Below are 18,974 nucleotides of genomic sequence, written 5' to 3'. Positions count from 1 at the left end.
GGAACAGTCTGGTCACCTGGTCAGGAGAGGAAGCTGAGTGAGGGACTGTGGGTGAAAGTGGGGCTCTGCTTGTAGGGGTGGTCCCCCTCAGCTCCTGTTTTACCTGTCAGACACATCACACAGCCAGCCCAGCATGGCTCATGGTAAGTGTTCAGTAAATGGAAGGCAGCATTTTACCAAGGACCCACACTCCCCCACTTCACCCATTGTCTGCCCTAAGCATATGAGGACATTCATGAAGCCTTGCAAAAAACTTTGTGCCAGCTCCTGAACCAGAATGAATACTTAAAAGCTAATTGGCACCCGGGGTGGGGTGGGGGCTGAAGCCAGCTCCTCAGCAACCCTTTCTCCCTTAGTGCTGAGTAGGGAGCAAGGCGTGGACAGTGGGCTGTAATCCAAGTGTCCCCAAATCCATGGCAGAAAGTAGACATGGAGCAGCAGGGATGGAGTGAGGAAAACCGAGAGCCAGCACAGAGGCGGGCCTTGGACTCAGTAACTCCTCTGCCAAAAGCATTCTCAGAGGCACACATGACCCAGGAGCTCCACAGGGTGTGGAGTAGACGCTGAGCTCCAGGGCAGCAGCCCTCCCTGACTCTAGCTGCACACCAGCTCTCTACACAAGTCTGTTTATTTCTGTACAAAACCAAGTTTCTATGTTACACAAAGAGCACCCCACATGCTCCCCTTATGCCAGCACCCCATCCCTAGGAAGCATCCCCAGGAGAAGGGGCTGAGTGAGGCCCCACTCTCTTGGTCCTAGCTTCTGCCTGTGCTGGCTGGGCCAGCCTGAGCGCCACTCTTAGAGAAAATAAATAAAGAGGCTCAGGCAGAATTTCTCCCTGGCCAGCCAGACTGTCCCAGCTTAGTGGCCAAGCAGTTGGGCCCTCAGGTAAGCAGGCCCTGGAGTGTCAGTCCTCAAACCAGGTAGGTGTGTAGAGACCCCACCCTGGAGGTCCACACTTTTGGGGTTACAAGTAGGTGTCCTCACTGTCTTGGGAAGTGAGGCTCTCTTGGGAGCAGTGATGGGCTAAGTCCTGAGGAGCTGAGTCCTGGGGGGCTGGATCCTGGGAAGCTGGGTTTTTCAGGGTCACATCCTGTGGAGCACATGCATCTCCTCCAGCAGTCACTGCTGTGGCTTGACCTGGGGCTGGGAGCTTGTCCAGATGCCCACTTGCTTTTGTCCGCTTCTGCTCCTTTTGAGCCTGCTTGGGTGGTTTGGGCTTGGCCTTGGAGCTGGGGAGAGGTACATCTGGGGGCAGACGGATGGACGGTGAAGGTTGCAGGGCACCCCGGAGGCTGGGCTCTGCATCTAGGATGGCCTTGGCACCATGCAGCCGGGGAGGAGAGCGACACTGCAGTTCACCCCGTGTCTCCTGCCAGCGCCGAAGCTGAATGAGATGCTCACGCTCAATCTGGCGCTCTGTTATGGGCAACTCCACCACCTGTAGGGTCAGTTAAAGAGAGATAAGTCCCAGGAAGAATGACCTTCTCCCTTCTCCACATCTTCAACGTGGGCTTCTCCTTCCCTGGCCTCAGGAATGATGGGGGTCTGCTTCTAAGCTGTGGCTACAGGTCCCAGAGCAGTGTCTGGTGAGCTGAACACGAGACCCACTGCCTCAGAGGAAGAAACTGCCCACAACTTGCAGGTCCACTCATCTTATTTATTGGGTTTGAAAAAGGTAACATCCACTCTTAGCCAGCATGCCCCATGCCCAGGGCAGCCACTCAGACTCCAGTTCCACCACTTGCTGGCCACTGAGTAAGGGTAGGAGCCCTATGTGTTCCTACCTCTGGGAGCCTCCATTTCATCATGTCTAAAGTGGACATAATGCCACAGATCTCAGCAACTGTTGGTGAAGTAAGTGCACAGATGGCCACCTGCTTCTACCTGCACCGTGGCATCATCCCTGCCCTAGCCTGGCTTCCCAGAGAAGGTACCCACACACGTGTTACTCCCTTACAGTTGGAGAGTCAGGTATCCACAACAGAAAACAAAGCCAAGGCAATGACTGCAGGACCAGGAACAGTTACTGGTTCAAGCTCCTAAAGGCTTGAATAAAGAAGACCTGTAAAATGTGGCCTCTCTCTGCCCTGCCCTCAGGTAACCGTGGCCTCTCTGTGCCCTCACCTATACAGGAGGATGAGGTTCATCTGCTGTCCTGGGCTGCCAAGCAATGGGCCGGGCACAGATGACTCACCTTTGCCATTAGGGGGTTGCCTAGCCTCCCACCCCACCATGATAAGAGGCAGATGTGGGCCGCACCTCCTGGACCAGAAATGCTTCCTGCATGATCTTGGGGTTGAGGCTCCGCAGTTGCTCAATGGTCTCATACTGGCCCTGGCAGGCCTTGAGCTTCTCAGGAGAACCCAATGCGTGTTTCAGCAACACCAGTCCCACCCGGAAGATGATCTTGACTCCTGCATGGGGGACAGGTGGTGAGTGCAAGTAGACCTATTGGGGAGTTCTCTGGCATTTCCCCAGTCCAGCCTGGTACCTTCACAGAAAAACATGTCCCAGACACGCAGCACAGAGCTCCAGGGCAGGGTGCGTGCAAAGGCACACATGAACCACTCTGTCATGTACAGTAGGGGATCGATCTTCTGCCGACTGAGGTGCTTGTGGGCCACAGGTGACACCTTTTGCAGCAGTGAGAAGAGAATCTCACCATCCAGCTGGATCGCCTCCTAAGGAGACATAGAGTCCACATGGCCATGACCACCTGCAAGGGCTCCAAAACCAGACAGACATTTATTCATTCATCAGGTAGGTATTGCCTGCACGGTGCTGAGATACACCCATAAGCCAGTTAGACATAGTTGGGCTCCCTGATGGGCTTAGAATGAAAAGGGGCCCTGCACATGGGCACTGGGTAGAGGTAAAGGGGTGAGTGCCCCAGGCATGGCAGGTACAAGAACACTCAGTGAACACATGCTGTGAAGACTCCCAGCTAGTGGAATCAAGGAAAGCTACCCTGGGCTGAACATGGAGGAAAAAGTTTTCAGAGGAAGGAGAAGGAAACCTTCAGACAGAGGTTTAAGCCAAGGCTGAGGCAAGAAGAAACGTGGTGCCTAGAAGGAATTTCAACCCTGCCACGTGGCCAGAATGGCTGGGAACAGAGATGGAAGTGAGTGTGAAACCAATGATGTCAGTGTCCAAGAGGTTTGACGCAGGCAGGCCTGGAGGACTATAGAGTGAAGAGCCACAGAGGACATCCAGCCTGGGGCAGGTCCCATGCCAGCTGAGCACTCACCAGTTTCTCACTGTAGTAGCCAGGCAGGTACTTCTCACAGATCTGTACCAGACACCAGAAGGCTTGCTGTGGGTGAGAGAGACATGAAGCCCTGCCACAGGGTTGGCCCCCACCCCCATTCCCAGGGCTCATGATACCTCAGCAGGCATGTGCATGAGCAGAACGGCAGCAATGGGTGCCTGGGCCTGGCAGTAGCCCTCCTCCGGTCGATACAGTGTGTAGGCCTTCAGCACACGGAATAGATCCTGCTGGCTGTGGAAAGACCAGGCAGTGCAGTGATGACAGGTGTGTCATTCTTATCTACCACCTCTCCTGTCCCCATCAGACCAAACCTGTCTCAGAATCTGTACTTTCCTGTAGGGAAAGGTGACCTGCTTGTAGTCATCAGGGGTCAGTCTCCCACTATAACACACAGACTCACATGATCAGAAGGCAGTAGGGAGGGGTTTCCCTGCTAAAGGTGATTTAAGGGGCAGGACCAGGGCAGGACAGCAGACAGATACAGGGCAAGAAGAGGCTGGGAGCTGGAGGCAGGGGCTCCTTGCTGAGCAACTTTGTCCCAGGCATCTGTTTTGGTCCCAATGCCCACCTCATCTTTTCCTTCCTGCATAGCCTCTGCTCACCCAACCTCCTCTAGGTGTCTTTCTCCGTGATGGAAACCTGTTTCCAAGGAAGGCTATGCCAGGCCAGCTCTAGCAATCTGGGGAGTAAAAGCTGATCAAAGGAGATGCTAATAAGATGATCAGAAGCAAACCAAAGAAGAGAAATGTTAAGAGTGGAGTTTGGGGCACCCAGATGTTTCTGGGCTCCTGAGATACCCTAAATTCAGTGTATCTGCTCTCTTCACTGAGGCACAAGGCTTATATCTACCTTCCACCCCACAGGTCCAGCCTGCTCACCCATGCCCGCCCCGGGACACAAACATCTCGTGGAAAGGGAACTGCCGGTGTAGGTCACGTTCAATCACATCCAGCCACTTCGGGTCCCCAGGAGACATGTCCAGTTCCTGAAACAAGAGCAAAGGCACATATCAGGGCAGCACTCCTGGCAGGATGTGGCTGCCCCAGGTATCAGAGAAGCCCTCTACCATGAGCAGTGTTTACCCAGTGCCATCATGGGACCAGAGGAACAAGTGAGGAAGCTTGGACAGGGCAAAGGAGCAAAGGGAACAGGGCCTTGGAAAGCCTGTGAGGTGATTCTAGATCCAGAAAGGCCTGAGTGGCCAAGAATATCCATCCTGGGTGTGGCTGGATAATTTTTAGGCCAGTGGTGATGAACGTATGCCACAACCAGCTGTTTGGGGGTGGGGGGTGCTTTTTTTTAAACCGTTATCAAAAGCTTAAGGATCACCATCACTGTTTTAGGCCCTTTAGTGGGGACTTGGTGTATCTGAAGATGATGTTGGTCCTTAAAATAGAGAGCTAATTATTCAAGCAATAGCTCCCACCTGTTTCTGCAGCTCAGGGCTAGGTACTGAGCTGAGTACCTGTAGGCCTCACTGATTCTTCAACCCCAAAGACAGGTCCTATCACTGCACCCTGTTCACAGATGAGGAAACTGACAGTCAAATGAAAGTCACTTGCCTAAAGCCCTGTGGCTAGAAAAAAAGGTGGAACTGGGACTAGAAGTATGTATAAATACAGAGCTGCCAACCCCAGCTGCTCAGCTGCTCAACTCCCCATGCTGGTGCATCACCTTTGAGGAAGGGGCATGTGTGTGTGTAATCTGCGCATAAGGAAATAAACCATTAGCTTCAGTGGCTTCTCTGGGTCCTGGTGTTTCTACAGAGTTTTACTCTCTTCTTTGAATGTCCATGAACATTTTAAGCATATGTACCTTTATAAAAACAAAACTATAAGAAAAATCCTTTTGAGCTGGGCAGGGAATGCACACCTGGGAAGCTGAGCACTGGGGTAGCTGAGGCAGGAAGATTACAAGTTTGAGGCCATCCTGGCTATATAGTGAGTTTAAGACCAGCCTGAATTACATAGCAAGACCTTGTATCAAAAAACAAAACAGAAAAGAAAAATCCTGTCTCATTTGAAATGTTCTGTATCTTGATTTGCATGTCGTCACATGGTTATCTATTATTTGTCAAAGCTCACTAAACTCAACTCTACACTCAAAATCTACATATTTTACTCTAAATTCATGTCTGAATTTTTAGAAAAGAAATAAAACTAAATGTGAGGGAACATAGAGGGTTGAGCAGAAAGACTGAGCACATACAAGTTGCCTGAAGGGCAAGAGTGACACCAGAGAGGGTGCTGGGGAACAGGCCTCAACAAACCCATGAAGTAAGCACAGACCAGGCACCAGCCCTGGCTGCCAAGTGACCTCATATAAACCCCTTTCCTTGTCACGTGCCTCAGTAGGGTGTCACAGCACTGAACTAAGGGATCTAGGATACCTGGAACTCAACTAGAGAGTAAGTTCTGTAAAAGGAGTGTTCAGAACTGGAGAATGGAGCAAGGACTGGGGTTTCATAGTGAGGGAATAGATGTTACCCTCTGCAGCCCTCAAGATGGAGCCTGTATATGTGTCCTGTGCATTTCCAGGTACTATCTGAGCACAGTGCAGGGATGCTTCAGAAGGGAAAGAGGGCCTCCAAAATTCCTCTGGTGATTACAAAGAACAGGACCTGAGAAGCCCCTATGAAGTCAGTTCCTGGAATTTATCTGATATGTCAATAACCCAAAGCATCTGGACACAAATGGGCAAATGAGAAAAGAAAAGGGGTAGCTACAGGGCCTAAAGGAGGAAAGGTGCCAGGAACCAAAGGCAAGTGTACTTCTCTCAGACTGAGGCTGCAATCACCATGTCTGTGAGCCTGAGCAGTGCTGCTACCATGAGCTGGAGCCAGAAAGGAAAATCAGGTACCAGGTCCTGTATGCCAAAGGAAGGAAGAAGAGCAAATGCAGGAGGAAAACAGTCACTAAGGCCTGTAGAAACTGCCCGGATGCCAAGGTAGGGTCAGTTGCCTGGGCCAAAAAGTTGACAAGAGGGCCCTGCAGCATAGAAACAAGTCCAAACTAACACCACTGCCCTTTCACAGTACCCCGCTGGGCGGTATCCCATCCCTGTCTGCTGCTTCTAGGTTTCCTTCAAGCAATCCTTCCAGGTGTGCTGGTAAACCATCCCTCAGGCCCCAGGACTGCTGCAGGCACCCACCACTCAGCTTCAGGGCATGGAGAAGGCCTTCTAGGCAAATCTATCTCCTTACACAGCAACCTTCCAGGCATCATGGGAGTGACCAGTTCCTCTTTGGACATGCCACTCCACACACACATGCAGAGCGCTCCATGTGTGACCCACACTGTGGAAATGTGTGGATCTGTGTAACTAGGAGACTGGCCAGGTCACCCATGTTCTTGGCTCTCCTGCCTAGGTTCTAGCAGCCTGACATAAGCTACAGACTTGGGGTGGGGCTCCAATCCCCAAGCCTCCCACTCTGGCAAGGATTTGCCCCTTGCAATAGAGGAAATGTAGCTGAGACAAATACTGAAGTTGAAAGGCTGCTCTTGTGGGATCTGCTATGAGTGCTCTGTGGGATAATCCAATCATTCTGATTCAGTGTTGCCCTCAGTGACCACACTACCAGACCCCCTTTTTCCCCAGCAAAGAGCCCACACTTCCACCACGTCAAGTGCAGGAACTCTAGGATGCGCTACTCTGCTCCTGCCCACCCTTCTTTGAGAACAGCTCTGCTCAGACAAGAATGTTCACTGAAGTATGAGGGATATCAACAAAGCTGGTGGCTGGCAATGCTGTCTCATTGCCTATCATGAGTCCCACGAACCTGGAAGAAACTCTGATGCCTGGGGCCACATCTGGCAGGTAAGTCAGGCAAGCCTGGGGAATCCAGTCACCTCCCTATAGTTCTCCAAGGGAAGTAGGCTGAAAGAGTTGCCTAACTCAATGAGTAGAAGAGGGTACCACACTGGCTAGCCATGGGCCTAGGACAGCAGCAGAGAAAAGGGGGAAAAGCAGGCCGTGACTGCAGAGGGCAGCCTCTCTGGCTACTGACTGGCCTGTGAACCCTGAGGAGGGTTTGACTCTGCCACTCCAGGGTTGACGATCCCTCAAGCAATACAAGTAAGGTGTATCTGGCAGGCTTGAAGTCAGGAAAAAGACCTGAAGACAAGAGGCCAGGCAGTGTAGACAGTCCTGTGGTTCTGCTGGTAAGTCCCCAAAGACTCAGAGCACAGGCCAAAAAGGTCTAAGTGTCCCTTCCTGACAACTTAGAGCTAGAAGACAGTACACTGAACCCAAGAAAGCAAACCTGAATGTTTGTAAAAGCTGGTTGGCATAGGGGGTAGAAAATCTGTCCATCTCATTGAGGTCTGCTCAGGGATAAAGCTTTGTATAAACAATGCTATCAGCAGTCATGGCTTGAATGGAGGCTCCCTCATCTTGCTGAAGTCCAGGTAAGAGCATAAAGGATAACTGCCATGGGAAGACACCCATCACAGAGATACGGAAGGAAGGTGAGGTGAAGAAAGAAAACTCACTCACATCAAACTTCCCGGGGTTCTGCTGTAGCTTCACCTTGCCTCCTGACAGGTACTGCCAAGCACGGCCTCGAAGAGAAGGCGGGATTCCCTTCTGGCACCGCAAACGTATCTGAAAGTCAAAAGAAGAGGTGTACCTTTCCATCTCCACCCCATCCCCTTGGCAGGTCCTTGAGACCAGCCCCTCTGCCAGGGCTTGGAAGGCCTCCAGTGAGCATATTGGCAAAAGCAGAAGGGGGAAAAAAGAGGACTTTACTACAGTTTGTGTAATGCAGATCCTGTGATGAGGACAGGGTCCTGCAATTAGACATGTTACCACCAGGTGATGGCAGAGTACACATCCCCTGGTCCAATGACAACTCAGATATTCCTGAATTATGCCACAGAATTCTGGATCCCCATAACTGCAATCATCTCTCAGCATCCACAAAGATTGGTTCCACAATCCCCAACAGACATCAAAGTCTGCTAACACTCAAGTCTATTTTATAAAGAAGGATTGGTATTTGCATATAACCTATACACTATCTTTAAACCAGTAACGGTGAACCTTTTAGAGCTTTCAATGATACAAACAGCCCACTGTTGCATGTGTGCCAGAAGCTTACCACTACGACTTTAAACTATCTGTAGGTTAGTTATAATACCAAATACAATGCAAATACTGTATAAATAGTCATTACACTGTCAGCCAGACATGGCGGCACATGCTTGTAATCCCAGCACTTGGAAAACTGAGGCCTGAAGATGGCAAGTTCAGGCCCAGACTAGGTAACTTAGTGGCTTAATGAGACCCTGTCTCACAATATAAAAAAGGGCTAGACATGTAGTTTGGTGTGAAGGTCCTGGCTCAATCCCCAGTACCTAAACATTTTTTTTTTTAAATAAAGATTAAAAAAAGGAAAAATTGAAAATTGTTTTCTATATCAAGTAAAATTATGATTCCATATTCAGAGACCCTGCTACCTCCTCACCTGTACCACACAGGCTACAGGGACCCAGCCTTGTACATTTTCTCCTTCACTGGCCTTCCTCTGGCCTCTCACAGATGGACAAAGAGGTTGGCTTCCCCAAGGCTTGAGTGCAGAATAAGCCTCTGAAAGCAGTTGCCCTGACCCATCAAGGAAGGCGGAGGTAGAGGCACTGAGTCTACAGAATGTTAGCAGAGGGGGTTGGTGGGCAATGAGACTCCCTCAGCCCCTGATGTAAGCAGGCTAGCCTGGGATGGAGAAGATGGGCACCCAGGGCATGAGAAGAACAACTGATGAGTTTGAACCCTGAGCTAACCTGAGGTCAATCACTGCCCATCAATTTAAAGATCAGAATGATGTTACCTACTACAGTACTCTACAGAGCTACTAAAAGGACTCCTTTAGAAGTGACACAGGCTATGTTCAGTAAGTGACAGTTTCCTCTCCACCTTCCATCCTAGAAAGATGCTTGCCACAGAACCCCCAGGGCCTCAGCTACTGCCTAACCTCCCCTCACCTGGAAAGCCCCTCAAACAGTCCCGCTGGAAGATCTCCAAAGAGTCATGAAAGTCCTGGCCTTCCTGATGATGAGCACAAACAAGAGAAAATTTTCCAAGGGTCAGAGAGTCAAGAAGCAGGAAGGAGACAGGCAGGCAGGCCACAGGCAGTGGGAAGAGCAGCCAGACTACTCACAAGAGGCAAGCTAGAGCTGGGACCGCCTGGAAATGGGCAAAAGGAAGGGAGCAGAAGGGAACTGCCCTAGACTCTGAGGACAGTTTCATCCTGCTGTGGGACAACGGTCACCGTAAGGAAGCCACTCTGAGCAGGCTTTAGCAACGGGATACAGTATAGCCCAAAGTTTCATGTCCATTAAGCACCCCACATACACACTGACCACTCTCAGCATGGGGCAGCCCCATCATCACAAACCCCTGTGACACAGGGTCTGCCACAGGAGGCCCTGGGGCACTTTCAGTCCACTGAGGTTCCCCAGGAGGCTCTGTCTTCCTGGCTCTGTCTTCCCTCAGGCCCCGGGCTGGGAACTAGGGATGGAGAGTCAATAGAGCCAGCCTTTTCCCATCAGGTCTCTGAATTCTCCTCAGAAGTGATCACCAGCTGGGAGCTTAGCTCAGCAGGGTAAGCACCTGCCTGGCAAGTGTGAGGCTGTGAGTTTGATCCCTGGTACCAAAAAAAAAGAAGTAATTACCAGTCTTTGAGGCAATACCTTGGAACAAGAAGTCACTGATGACAGCTCAGTGAGGTCATATCCTAGCCTTTTGAACTCTGGGAAGGTAGGACTCTACAGGGGAAGATAGCATTCTAGCCATAGCACACCCTCCCTCAGGCCCAGACTTCTGTCCTGGATCTAGCTTGGAGGAAGGCATACTCACAGGAGGACTATAGATGAGTGCAGGAGAAGTGCTGGGTCTGAGACTACTTCCCAAAACAAGTATTATCCTTCCTATCTCCAAGCCTTCACAGCCAGGCGAGAAGAGCCCTTGGGGCACAGCCAGCTGTGGCCACAGGTGAGGCACAGGAAGAGTGCCCTGTAGTGGTCTTGTTCTGGAGAAGCAAAGGGTCAGAGCCTGTGGGCAGGCTGGGTTGCACATGCAGTGGAGGCCTCAGCTGAGCAGCCCTTGGACTCTAACGACAGTGCCCAAGAAGCAAAGGGGAGCAGTGCTGCTCAATACTCAGAGAAGCTCCCCACAGCTCCCTCTGGAGTTTCTGTTTGCCAGGGAGGCTGGAACAAAAAAGCCAATGCCACAGTCCTTGACAGCCACCAGTCACCACAGACAAGTTACACCTCAGGGAAAAGCCCGAAGAAGGGTAAGGCAAGAAAACATACCCTAAAGTCAGGCAGAAAATAGTTGATGAGTAACTACCTTAAAAATATGTTAAATAAAGAGAAAAAGAGACATTTTCTAATAAGTAAAAAATGAGTGCCCCAAAGCCCACATAAAACAGCAAGGAAGAACTCAGGCTTAGGTGAGCCTCGCCCCCATAGCACAGGACTTTACATAAAGCACTTATAGTCGCCACCAAGGGGGCAGCTCTCAAAAGGATTATCATCCCATTTGACCAGGGAAACTAGAGCTGATCAGATAAAGTGACCTGGCCAAAATTATACAGTTTGACATGAGCATGGGCCCAAGTGCATCCCTGATTTTCTGCTAGATCCCACTACCAGTTGGGTGAGACTAGACCAGTGTTACCTGATGATAGGACAACAGAGGTGACTCTACGGGCTAGACACTTGTGCAGAGGGACTGCAACTGTCAGCATCCTAGGGCAGCAGGACATAACTAGGCCCTGCCAGGGTTGCCCAACACCACCAACACACAGGCCTCAGAGTGCTGGACAAGTGCCTTCCCACAGGGTGACAGAGCTAGTGTCCAACTCAGCCTAAAAAGAGGGTGCTGGGTGTTTAAATTTTTATAAGACTATTTATAAACTGTGAGGTTATTTTCTTTCTTTTCGCTTTAGCCGGGAGACAGGAAAGAGATCATCAAATTAATTTAGAAGGTGAAGAGACCCCCTGTTGTGCCAGTTAAGAGGGCAGATGGTAGGGTCAGGGATATAGCCTGGCAAGCTCAAAGTCCTAAGTTCAATTCTCAGTGCCAAAAAAAAAAAAAAAAAGAGGGCAGATGCTAAAGTTCAGTCCTTGATTCTGCAGGTCTTCTGTAAAGTCTGCCACCACTACTAACCTAGTAGGCGTGTGGTAAGGATTACTGTGGTCAAGACAAGCATCCTCTAAACACTCCTAAGGTACCTGTTATTAGTACTACATGATCCTTCCTGAGGGTGGTTAGCATTTTGGGCCTTTTCCCTGCAGGGCTAGAGCAAAGCTGCCTACTAGGGTCACTGAGTACAAGAAGCTTTGAAGTTTAACTCTGGGACAAAGTTCTGTGTGACTCTGAAGTCACATGCCAAGTCCCAACCTTCTCCCCTGCTCTCCAGCCAGCTTCTGCCCCTACCCCCATCTTTGGCCCATAGAGGACACTTAAGGCAACATAGCAATTGAAGAAGCCTCTGCTTTTCTAAACTGATGCAATCCCCCACCATCAACAACTTCTTCTCCTCCCCAGGCTGCCAAGGCCTAAGGCTAGGCCCCTCACCTTTTTGTGTTTCTTGGCCATCCATTTGTCCCAGTTGTTGAGCATGTCCAGCCACTTGGACTCTCTCTGCCTCAGCACCTCCAGGGGGACTTCCTCCAACCTGTAGAGCAGAAGGCAGTGCCTGTCAGACATGCCAAGAAAAGCAAAGGCCCTGGCTTTGGCTCCAGCACAAGCCTAGCCAGACCCGCATCCCCCTGCCTGTCTCTGCATTTCCCTTCAGGATTGCTAACTCATAATCACCCTGGGCAGATGAGAAAGAACAAGCCCCCTCCCTGGAAGCCACAGGCCAGAAAGGCAACGGGTTCAAATGTCCACTTCCCTTATGTATCAAAGAACTGTGCCTCTCTGGGTGTACATCTGTGCACCAAACCAAGCATTCCTTTCTTGGGCCTACCTTGGTAAATAAGCCTCTTAAGAGGGCCCGTGTGCTAAGAGCACAGCTGCACATGAAAACTAGTCAAACAAGTACAGAAATAACATACCTCTTCGTATGAGCCAAACTAGTTACTCAGAGTTTCCCCAATTATACCCTGGCCATTTCCCATCTCTCATTCTTTACCCACACCAGTCCATTGGCCAGAATCCATGCCAAGTCATCCCTATTAAAATCTTAACACTTCAAAGCCCCATCCTGAGTTAACTGTTATTAGCATTATAACACACTACTGCTTGTATTTGTACAATACCTACTGACTGTGCAGCTACCACAACTGTGACAGCACTGATCTTGGCAAAGGCCAAGGGTGTACTACAAGGATGTATTGCTGAGACTAGAACAAACTCCTAAGCCTGTGGAGGTGGCATCTAGTGGGCACTAAGACCAGCCCCAGGTAGGCAGATGAATCCAATGCAGACACAGGTGGATTGAGGTGGGGATCCCTGGCTTGGCCAGAGGGTGCATCAACTGAGTGGTTTTTTCCAAGGAGTGAATCTCGGAATTCATGAGTTCATAGAACTCTGAGGTGCAGACAGAAGACGACTAACCTGTGCATTTTACATAGGCTTTCTTATTTAAGCCTATAGACCAAGATTTGTAAAACAAACAAGAACAAAAAGTATCTGTATGCATCTCTCCTACACATACATATACATGGTTTTCTCAAAATTATCTGAAGTAGTGGATTACAGATATTTTACATTTCTTTATTGTGCTTTTTGTTGAAAATTTTTCAATTAAGAAAGTACTCAAACTGGGTGCAGTGGCACACACCTATAAGCCTAGTACTTGGGAAGCTCAGGAAGGAGGAATGCCATGAGTTTGAGGCCAGGTTGGGCTACTTAGTGAGTTCAAGTCCAGCCTGAACTACATAGCAAGACCCTATCTCAAAACAAAAGAGAAAAGGAAAAAAGAAAAGTTATTGATGGTATTATAAAATTAAATGGTGGTGGCTCATGCCTGTAGTCCCAGCACTCAGGAGGCTGAGGCAGGAGGATCGTTATGAGTTCAAAACCAGCCTGGACTACAAAGTGAGCTGAAGGCCAGCCTGAACTGCATAGTGAGACCCTGTCTTAAGAAACCACAGTAAATAAATAAAATAAAAATATTCATGACATGAGGAAACAGAGGCTCAGAGAAACAAGATAACAAGAAAGAGTACCTCAAGGTTAAACAGCAAATCACTGGGAAAAAGAACTCAGTTCCAAGCTGAACCTAGCCCAGAGCTGACACTCAATCCTGCTTCACTTTCCAGAAAGAGGCACAGGGTGGAAAGTGCTCAAAGCAGCTCCCGAGAGCAGAACAGGACATGGTGCAGTTGGGGCCGGGCCCAGGCTTTGAGTCTCTCATTCTCCCTCTGCCGGAAGGAAATATGCTGCAGTGACTTTTACTGGCTAGAAGAACAGAGGGAGGGGCCCTGGCAGGGCTGAGGCCTCCAAGACACAAAGGGCAGGTCCTCTTCTTCAGTGCAGTTTATCTGGGGCGCTAGGCAGGCTTTAGAGAAGCCTTGGAGAGGTATAGTTGAGAAAGAAGAAATAAGACTCCTCAACACATTAACACAAGTCACCATCCTTCAAACTGCTATCCCTCTCTGCCTAGAGATAGAAGTAAGGTACAAGAAATTCTCTTCTTTTCTCTCCTTGATAAAAGAAAAACAAAGTCCAAGCCTTGAGGTCTATTACTTTACAAGGGAACATACATCTGCAGGAAGCCCCAAAACCCTTATGGAGCAGAAACCAAAGGCCCCCAGGCCCCAGGCCATAGTGACTTTTACCACCCACAGTGTTCCTTAGCTTATGCACTAAGTTAGGGGATCTTTAGTTAACTAAATGAGCAGCTGCCCGTATTGAATCAACAGGAAGTTCTGGCAATTAAGGTTGTGATAACATTAGATCTAGTACCCCCTCACTGTACAGATGAGGAAACTGAGGCTCAAAGGGAGCAAGGCTTTTACCTAAATCTGCCGGTTTCTATAGAATCCTCTCTCCTTGTGATTAAATACATGCCCAGTTGACAACTCAACCCAGGGTCTGGCTCTGTTGGTAAAACCTAACTGCAGGGCAAGACAGGTACTCTCCTAACTGCAGATACACACAGGAACATGATGAGTTCTATTTTAACTGATGCCAGATAACAGCACTGGCAGTTTCAAAGCCCCAATGTCAAACCTCAAACCGGAATTGCAGCTGGGTACAAAACAAATGACTGTATTTCCTGAATTCTAAGACACTACAGATTTTAAACTATACCACTGCTTTCACAAGACCTTCTCTAGAACAGACAAAATACCATTTCTTTAAGTGTACATGTCAGTCAAAAGATATTTTGAGTTTAAAAACCTTAAACTGGGAAATTTTTGTGGAAATGTGATCATTTAAATGGTTTCTCTTTCAAAAAAAAAAAAAAAAATGGTTTCTCTTTCAACAGCAGACAGTTTTGTTTTGTTTTCCAGTACTGGGGATTTAACCCAGGACTTCACACATGCCAGACTATACTCTACTTTTTAAACTTTTTTTTTTTTTTTTTTTTTTTTTTTTTTTTTTTTTGTCTTTTTCGTTTTTATCGGTACTGGGGTTCGAACTCACAACTGCCTGCTTGCAAGGCAGGCGCTTTATGCTGCTGAGCTAAATCCCCAGCCTCCTAAACTTTTGTTTTTTTTATTTTATTTTATTTTTTTTGTCTTTTTCATTTTTATCGGTACCAGGGATTGAACTCACGACTGCCTGCTTGCAAGGCAGGCGCTTATGCCGCTGAGCTAAATCCCCAGCCCCTAAACTTTTATTTTGAAACAAGGTCTCACTAAGTAGCCCAAGTTAGGCTGGAACTTGTAATTCTCCTTCTGCAGCTGGATTATAGGTATGTGCTGCCACGCCCATTTGCCAAAGGAGTTTAATCATCTTAGGATGGTAAGAAGACCATCTCACCATTTCTAGCACTCAGCACATACCCTAACTACACGTAGATGTCTCTTTTCTATGTGGCATGGACTCCTGAAAACTTGGACACTATATATATATATTTTTTTTAATCAGAAGGTTTACATATTCTTCAACAGAGTTATTAGAATTCCAAAGGCATCTGGTTCTACTATTATCTGATACAGGAATGGCTTCTATAGCAGTTAAATTCCTTTCTCAGCCGAACCTCACTTTCCCTATATGTTTAGACAGGCTGCATTGTGAACTGATCCTCAAAGAATACCCAAAGAGGAGCTGCTAAGATCAGGAATGGGGTGTGGTCTGTACAAATACACTTAAGTGTGTAAAAACACTGAGGTGGCTTCCTCCTGGTAGTAAAGAAAGGGCATAAGCAAGATACTAGGGAGAGAAAATGAACCTATTATAAGAGACCAAATGGCACATGGGGAGCGCCTCACGTCAGGACCTCTTTTACCCTCCAGAAAACCACTCTTTCCTGAAAGTGGCCCGAGTTCACTGATAACAGTCAGTAGCCTTAGATAACCACCTATACTGGAACTCTGCCAAGGATGGGGCCTCATTACCTCCAGGGAAGTCATCCTATTTAACAGTTCCTAGGACTAAAACTTCCTTCCCCGTGTTATGCCAAAATTTCCTGGTTATCTTCCACCTGTAATTTCTTTTTTTTTGTTTGTGTTTTTTTGCTTGTTTTATTTTTTAAGACAGAGTCTTGCTATGTAGTACAGGTTGACCTTGAATTTGTTTATGGAGCCCAGACTGGTGTTCAACCTGCAGCAGTCCTCCTGCCTCAGTCTCCTGAGTGCTGGAACTACAGCCAAGTACCACTATACTTGGCTTTTTTTCAATATCTCCTTGCTGAGGCTGTGCAATTCTCTGACCACTCTCATTTTCCAGGTACACACATGTCCTCCACCTTCCCTACCCTTAGAACACCTTTTTTTCTCACCTCTCTAAGTCACAATATCCCTGTAAAGTCCCATATACCATTAAAAACTCAAGTCAGACATGGTGGTGCATGCCTGCCTCAACCTCTAGAGTAAATGCTGGGGCAGCATATATATAAGTCTGTGCTATAAGTCTGTGCTACCATACCTGGATTTATTTATTTTCTTTTAAATGCTGGTCACAGTTCCTAAAACTGATTTTAAAACTAATCTGTGAACTTATCAAGACATGAAGTATGAAATGGCTACTTGCTTACGACTTGTTTATATTGTTCAGCACTGTTCCTTCCACACAGTGGAAGATCTTGAACACAGATACCAGATCTTGAACAACTTCTATAACTCCCATCACACTTCTCACAGGTATACAACAGGTACCTATCTGGTTTTCTCTATGACATCATTACTTTCACTTGCTCTTTATTCAGGGCACATGCCACTTTTGCCTTGACAATTTATTTATTCTTCTAATAACCTGTGAGGTGCAGCCCTCATAGATTAGTATTTTCATTTGGCCTATGAGAGACTTGTCACAATCAGAGAAGTTATATGACTTAAGCAAAGTTGCAAAGCTAATAAGTAAGAGGTTAAAACAGGGCTTCCTCTCTGCAACAGTAATTCATGTGTTGCCCTGCTTCTCCCAAAGCAAGTTGTGGAAAAATGAGGCCCTTCTCCAGATGCTGTTGTGTGGCTCAATCTGGCCCCCCATCCCCACCCCAGTATCTCTCTAGAAGACAGTCAGACTCCCTCCACTAGTGTTCCAATCACCCCAGTAAATGCTCAGTGAGGCCAAGAGGCTGGACAGGTATCACTGGCAAGCAAAACCTAGGTTGGAGATGGTAAACCCAGGTAATCTGCTGTCTGCTACCACTCCCATTTCCTGAGGAGGAAAAGGTCAGATGAGACAAAGGAGGTACCTGATCACAGAACCTGCCAGGCTCCTAGACTGAGCTAGGCTGAGTTACGCTGTCCACGCCATGACCCATGATACAAGGACCCCATCCAAATCCTTCAGGTTCCAAGTTACCTTAGCCTTTTCCAAAACCCCTGAAGACCAGAGGCTTCCAAAACATCAAAAGGACAATCAGTTCTGAAGGCTGAGGTTTTCTCTTCACTTGTCCTCCTAGACATCTACGCTCAACCTCTCTAGGTTGGCAGAATCAACAAGGGTGGTTCTCATGCCCAGAACTTCTGTATCCTGCAGTGGAAGATAATCGTTGGTCCCAAAGAATCACTCTAACCACTTCTCTAAGGCTTATTCTCCACACCAGCCCAAATGAAGACAAATATAAGCCCAAGTAGGGGCTGGGGATTTAGCTCAGCGGCATAAATGCCTTCCTTGCATGTGTGCAGTTATGAGTTCGATCCCTGGTACCGATAAAAACAAAAAAGACAAAAAAAAAAAAAAAAAAGAATATAAATGTATTTAAAAAAAAAAAAAAAATATATATATATATATATATATATAAGCCCAAGTAGAAATCCTCAAGTCATAGACCACAGAACTGATTCTCTTATCTCACTCATCAGAAGGCCAGGTGGAACCTGGGAGACAATAAACAGAGTAGGGAATGTGAAGTCAACCAACCTAGGCATCTATTCCAGTTCCTGCTTTATCCACTGGTAGACCATTAGCAAAACAACTGACTTTCTAAGCTTCAAGTTATTCATCTTTAATGGAACCATAATGCATACCTCACATTTCATAAGCCTGCAATGAGAAATAAATGTATACGGGGTTCAGCCTGGTATGTGCCCAATAAAGGATAATTTCTTTTTTTCTTTTTTTTGTCTTTTTCTTTTTTATCGGTACCAGGGATCGAACTCATGATCACACACTTGCAAGGCAGGTGCTAATGCCACTGAGTTAAATTCCCAGCCCCAATAAAGGGTAATTTCTAAGATAAAACTTTCACATCTCTTCTTATCTGACAGGTCCCCACAGACAGTCCTTAGACATAGGCAGAGCAGGGATATTGCCATTTTACCTAGGAAGCAATTAAGGCCCCAAGAGAATATATAATTTACTCAATAATACACAAATCATAATTCCTGGCTTCTGATCCCTATTCTACCACTTTATGACCGTGAAACAGGAAGCTCTATTCTCTGAGCTTCCAGTTCCTCATCTGTAACACTGGGCCCATGCCACCTCCTCAGAGAGTAGCACAAAAGATGACGTGAAGCAATAAGAGCTGACATGGTTGGAACACTGGCCACGTAAAACTCTGCCAAGCACAACACACAGGCATACAATTCCCCCACAGAAGTAATTTTTATTACCTCCATTCAATAAACAAGAATACTAACATAGAGCATGGTGGAGTAATCTGCTCAGTTACACAATCTTCAAGTGGAAGCTGCCACTAAAACATCTAATGATATAATGTTCTAACATACCAGAGGTTCAGTCCTGTCACATTCCATTCCTTTCACTACCCTCCAAACTAAGAACAGGAGTAAAGCCTTCCACATTTGGGTTTCCAGGATGAAGATGAAGCTACTGGAGGAAGTTCCACCACAGGAAGGAAAATCAGGGTGTGAACATGCAGAGAAAACATGGTCACATGGATTCAAAAACATTGAGGGTGGAGAAGCATCCTATCCCACCACCAGCAGGAAAGAGAAGCGAAGCTAAATAAAAGGCTAACCTACTTTGCACACAGAGTAACAACCTGCAGAGTCCACTGCCCCAGCAGGTCATGGTGGTGCACACCTGTAATCCCAGCACTCAGGAGGCTAAGGCAAGAGGATCCCTGTGAATTTGAGGCCACCTACATAATGAGAATCTGTTTAAAAAAAAAAA

General features: G+C 47.6%; 1 protein-coding gene across 2 annotated transcripts in view; it reads right to left on the bottom strand.

Moving 5' to 3' along the window:
* Nucleotides 1–610: 610 nt before the first annotated feature.
* The window catches only part of Tbc1d10a (TBC1 domain family member 10A), a 32,680-nt gene continuing 14,316 nt past the window's right edge, over nt 611–18,974 (bottom strand). Inside the window, exons 1-9 of one of the 2 annotated variants that reach the window (XM_013142131.3) lie at nt 13,448–13,641; nt 11,850–11,949; nt 7,767–7,874; nt 4,151–4,257; nt 3,389–3,503; nt 3,252–3,317; nt 2,496–2,685; nt 2,264–2,418; nt 611–1,442 (exon numbers count right to left, since the gene is read on the bottom strand). In XM_013142131.3, the coding sequence (XP_012997585.1) occupies nt 969–1,442; nt 2,264–2,418; nt 2,496–2,685; nt 3,252–3,317; nt 3,389–3,503; nt 4,151–4,257; nt 7,767–7,874; nt 11,850–11,894 (1,260 nt within the window). In that variant the 5' untranslated portion in view covers nt 11,895–11,949; nt 13,448–13,641 and the 3' untranslated portion in view covers nt 611–968. Of the gene's footprint in view, nt 1,443–2,263; nt 2,419–2,495; nt 2,686–3,251; nt 3,318–3,388; nt 3,504–4,150; nt 4,258–7,766; nt 7,875–11,849; nt 11,950–13,447; nt 13,642–18,974 lie in introns of those variants that run through there. The other variant, XM_003478321.5, reaches the window with a different exon arrangement.

Source organism: Cavia porcellus, unplaced genomic scaffold, assembly GCF_034190915.1.
Source record: "Cavia porcellus strain 051 isolate PalLab524CR breed Dunkin Hartley unplaced genomic scaffold, mCavPor4.1 scaffold_16, whole genome shotgun sequence".
Lineage (NCBI taxonomy): Eukaryota > Metazoa > Chordata > Mammalia > Rodentia > Caviidae > Cavia > Cavia porcellus.
This window is presented reverse-complemented; position numbering and strand designations above follow the sequence as displayed.